This window comes from Bison bison, unplaced genomic scaffold (assembly GCF_000754665.1).
Source record: "Bison bison bison isolate TAMUID 2011002044 unplaced genomic scaffold, Bison_UMD1.0 scf7180017864289, whole genome shotgun sequence".
Lineage (NCBI taxonomy): Eukaryota > Metazoa > Chordata > Mammalia > Artiodactyla > Bovidae > Bison > Bison bison.
In genome coordinates, this window is record NW_011494861.1 from 20371438 (window position 1) to 20383252 (window position 11815).

Here is an 11815-nt window from a genome sequence, read left to right on the forward strand (position 1 = left end):
AATTTTTCCTATTTGATTACATATAATTCTCACAAAATCACTTTGATGTACACTTTATTGTTTCTTATGACTATGCATGAGTGCTCAGTCTTGTCCGACTCTTTGCAACCCATGGACTGTAGCCCGCCAGGCTCCTCTGTTCATGAGATTATTCCAGCAAGAATACTAGAGTGGGTTGCTATATCCTCCTCCAGGGGATCTTCCTGACCCAGGGATCAAACTTGTGTCTACTGCATCTCCTGCATTGGCAGGCAGATTCTTTACCACTGAGCCATCCGGGAAGCCCATTGTCTCTTATTTATACACAGAGAGATCAAAGTTCAGAGATTACATAATTTACGCAACAGCACATAGCTAAAGTTCTAGAATTAGTATTACTGTCTTACGGTTTTCCCACTGAACTGCTCTCACTACCCCTCAGGATGGGTGGAGCCAATGTTCACAAATGAATATGAATTTTGTTAGATTTTTTTTCTCTTAAATGTCATCCAAAGTTGCTATTTTCACAGCATCAGGTATTCTGAATTAGAAACTGGTGATGGAGGGTGAAGGTGATGGCAGTTAAGGGGATAGGGTGTGATCAGGGGCTTTTTATACAACCAGGAGACTAGGCGAGGGTCCTGGAGAGCAGAGATTGGAGAAGCCTGGGTAGGAAAGGGGTCTGCACATCATTTCAAGTGCTTCGCTGTTCTTGGCAGAAGGTAAGAGCGTGTTTTTTACTACTCACCTTCCATAAAGCTCAGTGGCATACCCCTGGCATGGTAATCCTTGAAATACTGGTTTTAGTTTCCTAAGGTCATTTCCCTACTCAGAAAACTTGAATGGTTCCTAGCGCCTTTCCTTTCCAATCTCAATTCCTCCTTTTAACAGTTGAGACCATCTGCAGTCTGGTCCTGTCACTTCTTTGAACCTTTTCAGAATAACTCAGAAAGGTTGTCCCCACTAAGCAAGTCTGTCCACATCATACTTTCTCTCTGGGCCACCTTTGCTTTTAAATTTGCACCCTTGGTGGTGTTTTACTTCCCCTTCTCTTCAAACCCTTCAACCTGTCTTATTTGGTAAACCTAAAGATATTTCCTCCTCTAGAAATCATGTGACTCTTGAAGCTGAATCACTGTGTAGTAAGTTGTAGTATTCCCTGATGTCTTCTGTTTCCCCTCTAGTTGTATTATAAATCTGCTCAGAGGAAGGAAAAACTTTTGGATTCTCTTCTTTGAACCCCCACTTCCCTCGTTTTGTCCCCCTACCGTCCCTCTCCACTCCTTTCCCTCTCTTTTTTACCTCCTCCCTCCCCACCCCAAGTTTTTGTTCTATCTGTGCAACAGTTTATCCATCTTTGCTATCTTTTGTTTTTCTGTCCATCCATCCTCCTTCCCTTTTTCTTCTTCTAGCTGCCTGTTTCTACTGTGTAAGCTTAGGCAAGTTACCTTTCCACTCATCTCTAAAAACGGGGATATAATGTAATAATTTTGTAGGATTTGTTTTGATCATTGAGTGATTTTTTAGTGGAAAAATGCTTAGAGTGGGACCTACTGGATAGCAGGCACTCCATAAATGTTAGCTTTGATTTGTTATTGCAGTGTTTTGTGTATTTCAGTGTATAAAACAAAATGATAGGATTGTCTATAAAAGAAGTAATTTTTTTACGTAAACGTAGGTCATTATTTTAAAAAGTTATTAAATAGAGGTTAATTTTAAACTTATAAACACATTGACAATCTAAAATCACTAATCATCCTAATCACAGTTAACATAAATATTTATATTTTGATCTTGACAGTGAGAACTTATTTTCAGAATTCCACATTGCCTGGATTGAAGGAATGTTACTTCCCACAAATTTTGTTTCCTTCATCTGCTTTGGGTTGTGTACATCTCATTGGCTTGTGTACATATTTTTTGTGAATATCTTATCTTGAAGGTCTTGGACCTTGCTGGTAGTATAAATTCAATTGCTGTATTTATGCTGGAGCATGCCTAGGATAACAGATTTTCATTTCGTAGGCACCCTCCTCCAGCCACCATATTAAGCCCAGGCAAAGACATACAGGTACTTATCTTTCTGTACCAGAATTGTTTTGTAAACCATCTTATCACTGATTGGGTAGACTATCGGTCTGTCTGGTTTTATTATGGTTAAAATTGTGTGTGGATGGGGTAGAGAGGATAGTATATGTGTCTCTGTCCTCATCTCTTGGTTGATTTTTCTGTTCAACTGGTGTCAGAGTCCAAGCCCCCATCTCTAAATATCCCTTGTTGTCATTTTTTAGCCATGTTGCTAGAAATAGAAAGATTCCTTTAAAAAAAAAAAAAACTACAGCCGCGCCAGCTCATCATTGCTGTACTTAGGCTTTTCTCTAGGTGTGGCGAGTGGGGGCTGCGCTCTAGTTGTGGATGGGCTGCTTGTTGCCGTGGCTTCTCTTGTTATGGCGCACAGGCTTAGTTGCCCCCCACCATGTGGAATCTTCCCAGACTGGGGCTCGAACCCATGTCCCCTGCTTTGGCAGGCAGATTCTTAACCACTGAGCCATCAGCAAAGTCCTGTATTCATTTAAATGTGTATATTATTGTGTGCACTGATTATTTGATTGCCATTATGCCGGTATGTTTGTTGTTAAATGGACATTTATTTAATGTTGTCATGTAAACAACTGCTTTGTTCAATCATTCACTCATGTTTCACAGACAGGTGCTTAAGTTAGGCAGTTAAGGTCAGTATAATGTTTATGTGCCTGAGTGCAAAGATGAAAAATCATGGTTTTTCTGTTGTGTTTTGTTTTCAATATGGGTCCTTGACATCAAGAAGCTCAAAGTTCATTATGGAGAGATATATAAATCAGTGAGAAAATAGAGCAATAGAATTTTGACAAAAGAACAGTGGAAGCATAAAGGAAGGAGACTAATGACCTCTTTGTGGGAGGCATTGGGGAGCTCATATAACCCTGGATGGAGGTATATCATAACCTCTTTCTATTTCTTTTGTAATAACTTGAACTTGTTATAAGCAAATACCCAAAGATAATCTTGTTTTGTGCTCTAGTAGAAATGATTTTAAGAGGCAACCACATTCTTTACTAAACTTCTCTCAAAATAGCTCAATATCAGTCATGTCAAAGTCAAAATTGTCCTTTTTTGTTACTCATCAGTGTTTTTTGTTGGCTGTAATTATTGAAACAAAGTACTGGGGGATTTGGGACTAATCTCTAATTTTCTTAAATAAAAATTAAAGAAGGCAGTGAAAGTTCAGCTGTCATACATGCTGAAAGTGCTGTGATATACAGGCCGTTTAAACCTTTTGCCTTCCACGTAAAAATAAAGTGTTTGTTGCTCAGTCGTGTCCAACTGTTTGCAACCCCACGGACTGTAGCCCGCCAGGCTCCTCTGTCCATGGGATTTTCCAGGCAAGAGTACTGGAGTGGATTGCCATGCCCTCCTTATTGTCATATAAAATGTGTCTTTAATATTTATTTAAAAATAAATTTTAAAGGAAAGCAAGTGCTATGACAGCATATAAATATTGAGTTTCTATTATGGTGTTTTAATTTCACCATATTGCTTTTTTTTCTTATGAAATTTATATGATCATAATAAGATTTAGGTTCTGTGGTTGAAATTGTCATTTCTGTTTTCATATTTTTTCCTTAAAATTGTCTATTTGAATTTTTTAACGTGATTATGTACAAAGGCATTAAGGTCACTTTTGGTTTTCACTGTTGTAAATGGTGCTTGTTTGAATAACTTTTAATCTATGTAGTTTTTGCTTCTTCTCCAGAGTTTTAGTGAGATTATTTTTGTTACTGAGAGTTTAAGCCAGCATGTATAAGCATATCAATTCTGTATTATCTGAATGTTTCCAAAGAAATTGCACTAATGAATTATAATTCACTATTTTCCTTATAATTGCTTAACTCTTCTAAAGTATATTTTGTAAAATTACTAAGTGTTTTTAACATAATATTCCTAATGATGATAGCATAAATTATTTTAGAAAAGAATACATAACTGGTATTATGATAGGAGATTAATTAGTGAGAAGTTGTCACTTTAACTTTACCCTCTTGGTATTTTTGTTTTGAATAAAACAATTTTCTCTCCTAAAAAAATAAAATGAAAAGTATTGGGCTTCTTGGTGGAGATACTATTGAGAAAGTGAGGAGGGGTTAGGAGACTGAATGATTTTGCCTCTTATTTAATAATCTGGTTTGGGCTTCCCTAGTGGCTCAGCTAGTAAAGAAACCACCTGCAATGTGGGAGACCTGGGTTCAATCTCTGGGTGGGAAGATCCCCTGGAGAAGGGAACAGCTACCCACTCCAGTATTGTGGCCTGGAGAATTCCGTGGACTGTATAGTCCCTGGGGTCGCAAAGAGTTGAACACGACTGAACGACTGCACTTTCTTTTTTTTCTTTCTTGTGACCTCAAGCAAGGAGCTAAATCTGCATATTTCAGGTTTTGTATTTGAGGATGATACTGCTTGGAAAGAAGCAGCATTGATGTTTGGGGATTATATTGAAGCACTATGCCTGTCTGGGGATTTAAACCTTTCTAAAAGACAGATAAACTGTTTTTAGAAGTTTCAGAAGAGAATAGTAGGAAATAATTTAACTAAGAAAAGCGCTTCTGTCATGTTGGTGTTTACTGTGAATGATTGTGCTGTTTATACATAGTATTAGGAAAAGTAAATAATATTAAAGCATGTATTTGTCTTATCCAATTTGAACATTTTTTGTGTGCAAAGCACAGGAATGTATTGAGGCACATGTTGTAAAAATTAATCCATGCCTGTTTCTTAGGACTTGCAATGTTTTTATGGTATTGTATGAGGCTTTGTTGTACTTGAACGCTGTTAAATACTATTGACATGTAGTACATTTGTAAGTGATTATTAGAATAAGACTTTCATTAAGGTATGCTTTGCTGCCTTTCATTTCACATAATGGATTTTAATATGACAGTTTTCATTAGGATATTTGAATGACTTTTTAATTAAATGCAGGCAGAGAGAGTGATTCTTTACTGTCAATAGTTTGCAAACGTATTAGTGTTTACTCCTGGTATATTACCTGCTTTTTAGTAAATAATAGCCATGCTGCTGCTGCTGCTAAGTTGCTTCAGGCGTGTCTGACTCTGTGCGACCCCATACACGGCAGCCTACCAGGCTCCTCTGTCCACAGGATTCTCTAGGCAAGAGTACTGGAGTGGGTTGCCATTTCCTTCTCCGAATATTAACCATAAAATTTATTTATCTGATATGTAAGTTAGACTAAGGATACATTTCTTTTAACGATTTGATGAATTTTTCTTAACACTAGGGGGCACTCTTGATCTATGAATTTGTATCTAAATTAATCAGGTGCAGAATGTGGAATGAAATTAAATTGTTTGAAAACATTTCATTGCAAACTGAATGTTGCCTTCAGAAAGAATTTGGATTATCAAGTTCATTTTGCATAGTAGCATAAATATAAATGCTTCTTAGATCCTTAAAAATAAAGTTTATAAAATGAAATGCTGTAGCTTGGAGGACATTAAAGTATTTCTGTGCTCTATTCCTTTTCACGTTGGTTTTCCAAATGATTATTTTAAAAATCATTGTTCCTAATATATTTCTAATTTAAGAGATTCTGTCACAGTGTTTTGCTCATAGCAGGTACTCAGGATATATCTGAAGAAATGAAGATAAATTTAGGATGTGACTGAAGCCTGCTACCATTAGTAAAAATTTTTAAGCATTTGAAAACCAGCAACATGTTTTTGCTACATCTGGGAAACATATTTTAGGTATTCTCATTCATTGTTTCTGCAATCAGGATATTGCTGATGCCCACCAACAAGTGTTTTGTCGGAGGTATATTCCTAAGATTTTTGTATTTTTTTAATTAGAAGATTCTCTTGAACTTAAGCTTCGTGTGGATTCAGTAGCGAGTAGACAGAATGTGCATTATTATCACAGTGCTCTTCACGTGTGTCAGCGCTGTTGTAGGCGCTTTGCATGTGTTAGTTTCTCATCACCACTCTGTGAAGCAGGTACTTCTATCTCTGGGCACAGAAAAGGTAAACAGTTCACTGGGTTTAAACTTAGGCAGTTTTGTCCTGTAGTTTGTGCTTCTAAATCACTGCCATACGTTGCTTTTCCAGAGAAAGGAAACTTAGCATTTCAGGCAAATTAGTATTTCAAGCTCCGGTTGTTAAGTGGGTATAATTTTATAACGTACAGCATAGGGAATGTGGTCAGCAATATTGTTAATAACTCTATGTGGTGACAGATGGTTACTAGCCTTAATGTGATGCTCATTGTAATGTGTAAAAATAGCAAATCCCTATGTTGTATAGCTGAAACTAACTAATAATGTAAGTCAATTATACTTCAGTAAAAATAGATACAGTTTTAAATACCTAATTGATAGACACTTATTTCTCTTCTGGAAAATATCTTAGAAATTTAAAGTTTGAAAGGGGCCTTACTCTGTTTAGAGGAAGAAATTGCCTCCGAAACAGGTAGTTACCAGCATACCCATCTAGGAGGCAGTTTCTTTGTGGAAAGGGATTAGAATCACAAGTAAACGTTTTGAGTTTCAGTAAAGTAGAAAAAATATGGTAATGTGGAAAAAATATTTGACAAGAATTTCAGATGGCTTGAATTTTATTCTTGACTCCTCATTTACCAGCCTGTGTCCTCAGAGACGGTGTTTGTGTTATGACTATAATGAAATCCTCCTTAATTAGCCTTATGGTCATTGTGAAGATCAGTGAGATAATGGATTGAGGCTATTCAATAAGCTTTAAAGCCCTATACAAATAAATATATATATATATCATATATTGTGTTATTTTTATAACATGTGATATCTTTATAAATAATATTTTGTTTTTAATTATTTGTGATATCTTTGTCAACTATCAACTTGTAAACTTTGTGACTGTAGACTATCAGCAATGCTAAACTTATTCAGTATGGTTGATTTAGGGATGTCATTTAGATCTCTAAGACATTATTTTGTTAAGCCATGTGTTACTTGGCAAGATTTTTTTTTACACTTTATTTTATTAAAGCAAACACTTTAAAAATTTTTCTAACAATAAATGAAAAGTTATATCTTTGTTTGGCTGATAAGGAACATAACAGTAGCATGTATTGAACATACGTGTTGAAAGTAGCATTAATAGGATTGTCCTCAGACTGAATTTACTGATTTAAATGAAAAACAGAATTTGGTAAACTGGAAGTATTTTATTTGGGGGCATGGTGAGAGGTATGGGTTTGTTTTCTTAAACTTCCAATAAGACGCACAGTTAAAGTTTGCTGTTTATTTTTTTACAGGAATAATAATGTATTTGTGGCCTTGGACGTGATGCAGTCAGTCTTCTGTTGCTATTAAATAGCGTCAGGGACTGATGTTGTGGGAAGCATGGACCTAATGAACGGGCAGGCAAGCAATGTTAATATTGCTGCTACTGCTTCTGAGGTAAGACAGTTAAGAAGTTCAGTTGTAAAATTTCTTACCTGGAATTCTAATTTTTTAAGCATTATGGTTGGTTACAGATTTTAAATCATAGCGTGAGAAAAGGGTTACAGACTTTTCAGTTTTTTAAAAAACTTTTTTAATTGTACCATCCATGTGTTCATTATACATTTTAGGAGTTAATCCCTACCTACTTAATATAATTGACAGATAATGATTACTTAAAACTCTTTTTTAGTTTTAGTTTTGAAGGATGCATAGGATTTCTTTTTAAGGTATTTTCACATTATATGAACCTTGAGGGCATTAAAACAAGTGGGGCAGAGAATGACCAGTTGACACTGTCAGATCCCTTGATTCCAAGCCTGTCGAAGGAGGCTGAAGAACCATTAGGCTGGAATGTTGAAAGGGCTCTTCTGGTGATGTAGCTCAGACTGTTGGAGATGAAGACTGAACTAGATGCTCATCTCTGGTTAATGGATTATGATTTTATTTTTGCCGCACCCCCGCCCCTTTTTTTGCTTTGTCTATAGATCTAGGGTACTTGCCTGCTTTCCTTAATACTTTCAGCATCTAGCGTCTGTATTTCCCCTTTATTTCATCCTTACTGTAGAGGATGAGAAAAAATGTTTGACGCTTTTACACCTTGACTTCAGAGTTCCTTGGTAATTTCAGCTTCATTTTGCCCAGCCAGCTTACGTAGGCCTTGCTGTTGTTAGAATATTCTCAGTCAGTAGTTTCAATTATTTTTTCTATGTAGATTATTTCCATATTTTTAACTCTAGCTCTGGCTTCTGTTACAAATTTTATTAAGCATTTGTGATGGACCAGGCATTTTACTTATAATATGAACAAAATCAGTTTACTTGTTTCTCTTTTGCTCTACTACTTGTAAAGAAAATAGCTCACCCTCCTTCTCTGACTTCCATCAGTAACATCACTATTTCCTTAGCATCTAAGTTCAGTTCTATAGATTTTGCATTAACCTGCTTCTCCTTTGCCCAGCACAACCATTTTCACATCACAGCAAGGAGAGTCCACTAGCAGAACATAAGTTGGAATCCTCTGTAATGTAATCATCTAGTAACATCTTGGGTCCTGCCTGCACTGTAGTGGAGAGGATTACACAGGCCAGTGACCACCAAGAGATAGAGAATGCCTGGCACCGGCTTAGAGCCTGGCCACCACACCTTATCTCTGAGAGCCAGTCCTGTTCTCCTTGTTTCTACTAGTAGCATCTTAGTTTGGTCAGTTATTACTTCTTGTCTAGAATATTGTTGTGGCCTTTTATTTTGATCTTGCACTTCTGTTCTCTGCTGTTTTTGGTCCATTTGACTATAACTCAATTTTAACATTCTTAAAATACAGTTGTTATACTTTACTGTATTCCCGAACTGTCCGTGGTTCCTCATTACCTACTAACTAAATACCCATGACATTCAGCCCTGCATTTGGGACTTTTCTCAAAATGGGCTTAAATTTTCCTTCTAATGGATTTAACTACCACTGATTCTCTACTTGAAATTTATATTCTAATGAAGGAATACTACATCTTGCTGATGTTTGGATAAACCCTCAGCTTTTTCTATTTTAAATGGTATACTTTTATGAAAGTTTTCTCCTGATTCCCTAAACAGGAGCTTTCTTCTTTCTGAAGCTATTACTTAAAAAAAATTTTTTTAATCATTTTTTCCATAAATTTGTATATAGCTTTTATTCCTCCTTGAGGCATGGATTAAATATATTTGTAAATATGTCTATATTGCATGTATATTTACTTGGTATCCTTATAATCATATTTCTTAACTTTCTTAGATGTATGTGGGTATATGATGGTATATTTATGACTTTGTGTCCTGAAATATATGAAATAATATTATAGGAAACAGTACAGAATTGTTTGTTAAATAAAACAGATCATTTCACTTGTATAAAAACTTATGTTGGCTTTTTCTAAAAGTAGATGAATTTCATGAGACCTCAGAGTAGTATAATTCAGTATGTGAGAAGTAAGGGTAGAAAGTCTGCCTTTTAAATTGTCTTCCTGCTATGTCAAGAAAATAAAATAAAAAATACATATTTTTCTACCTTCTCTTGAAATAAAGATGTATTAACATATCAAAATGCAAGCTTCTCAGAAATGCGGTACCCTTACCCTTCTGTCTTTACCTTTTAGACCTAACCTGTGCTTAAGCATCTGGTATCAGTAGAGGGGTGGTGAACTTTTTTCATATATTTAGAAGTGTCAATAGTTTTTTAGTCTTTCAGTGGATAAAGAATAACTACTGTGAACTTAGTGTACATTATGTCTCGGTAATGCTTAGCTTCTTATCAATACCACTGTTTATTGCCAGTGGGGAAGCAGGTAGAAGCACATCACTCAGAATTTTTTAAGCCCCTGCTACTGGTTTGTAAGAAGGAAAGGAGGAAAATGATTATTCATTTTGATAAGCATTAAGATTGCCATTATGACCTGCTCACTTCTTTTGAATGAGTTAGAAACTTGGAGAAAATTGGCAAGTTATATTTAAAATGAATGTCTTTACCTGACAGAATATATTTATTATTTGGTAGTTACTAGATTAGTATATACTGTTTAACTGATGTCTATTTGGATTATTGACATGAATAAATTTCTGTGTTAGTCTTGGAATATAAAATAACATTGTTGACATATTGTAAGCTAGTCATAGTTACAGAGATCAAATACATGGAATAAGATAAATATATGAAATCCATTTATGAGACTTTGGGTTTCTGCTCAGACACATAAAGAGCTTGGAATTCATGACTCCTGTCCTCACAGCTTGAAAAAAGCTGAACAGTCTGAAAACCTGCTCTGTTGGAGAACTGATGTCACAGAGCAAATTGACAAGTGATGCCCTGAGAACTGGAGAGAGAAGCAAATAGAGAGAATAACTGTTTACCAAGAGCAGAAATCACTGGAGTCAGGAAAGGGCAGGAACACTTACTGTAGTTGACAAGCTGCTAGAGGCTCTGTGTGGACTAGCTTGAGAGTTAGCATCTCCTGGGGGCTTAGTTCAGGCCTCCCACCCCACTTTTGTGAATTTTACCTCCAGGAGCCCCACCAGGTTTTCACAGTGAAGATCATGGAAAAATCCCTCATGCTTCCAGCTGGAGGAGGGGAAGTAACCATTTTGAAATATACTAAGGGGAAGTAATCATCCTGAAATATGCCCAGCATGTTCTTTTCTCCACCCGTCCTCAGGGGAGACTTTACCAGATCCTAATCTACCTGGGGAAAGAGGAATACCGAATTCCGAGCCCTCCAGCCTTCCTGTCTTACTTTCTAAGGGGAGTCTGGGGTACTGAGAATCACCTAAGGTCACAGCCCAAGCGCACAGGCTCACCAAAGTAACAGACTGTAGGGTGGTGGAACATGTCTCCTCTTCCTACTTCCCATACCTTACCACCACATCAGCAGGGTTCCTGTATGATAATAAAGGATCACAGCCTAAAGAACTGCAAGGCACATATCTTATCTAAGGAGTTTCTAGGGAAACCCAGAGACAAAAACAAGGACACTACAGGAAAGTGAAGACGCCTCTAGCCACAACAAATAATAAACAAAGTAACTCCTATCTAGATAAACATAAACTCTTACACTAAAGGCCTATTTACCTCAGTTTCTGTTACCCACTAAGTCACATCTGACTTTCAGCAAATTTTAAGACATGCTGAAAGGTAACCAGAAAAACTTAGATTGAAGAGGCAAAGCAAACAATGCAGTAAGAGACTCCAGATATGGCAAGAGATTTTGGGATTAACAGGCTGGGAATTAAAATAGCCAAGATTAGTAATGTTAAGAGCTCTAATGGAAAATAATGGACAACGTGTAAGAATAGATGGGTAATATAAGCAGGAATATTGAAACTCCAAGAATCAAAAGGAAATGCTGAAAATCAAAAACGTACCAGATGACTTTGATTGACTCACCAGGAGACTGATGACCAGCAGGCACCTAAGGAAAGAATCAGTGAACCTGACATGAAGACATGTCAGTAGAATCTTCGCAAGCTGAAGTGCAATGAGAAAAATAGAATGAGGAAAACGGAACTCAATATTCAAGAGTGGTGGGGCCAGTGACAAAAGGTGTAGGGTACACATAATGGAACATCAGAGGAGGAGAGAGAGGAAGGAGCAGAAGAAATATTTTAAGTAATAATGGTGCAGAATTTCCCAAGATTAACGAGAGATCCCTTCCTGTGTAATGATTTCGATATTTAGTTGCTACTGAAAGGGTCACAAAGAGTCTGACAGGACTGAGGGACTGAACTAAACTGAACTGAAAGGGAAGGAAAAAGTAAAAATGAAATGTAATGACAAGTGCTC

The 11815-nt window shown here is 36.5% G+C and overlaps 1 protein-coding gene across 3 annotated transcripts in view; it reads left to right on the forward strand.

Moving 5' to 3' along the window:
* The first annotated feature begins 232 nt into the window (after positions 1-232).
* RALGPS2 (Ral GEF with PH domain and SH3 binding motif 2) overlaps positions 233-11815 on the forward strand; it is a 129889-nt gene continuing 118306 nt past the window's right edge. Inside the window, exons 1-2 of one of the 3 annotated variants that reach the window (XM_010850131.1) lie at positions 233-701; positions 7321-7465. In XM_010850131.1, coding sequence (XP_010848433.1) covers positions 7409-7465 — 57 coding nt within the window. In that variant the 5' untranslated portion in view covers positions 233-701; positions 7321-7408. Of the gene's footprint in view, positions 702-5367; positions 5848-7320; positions 7466-11815 lie in introns of those variants that run through there. The other 2 variants (XM_010850133.1, XM_010850132.1) reach the window with 2 other exon arrangements.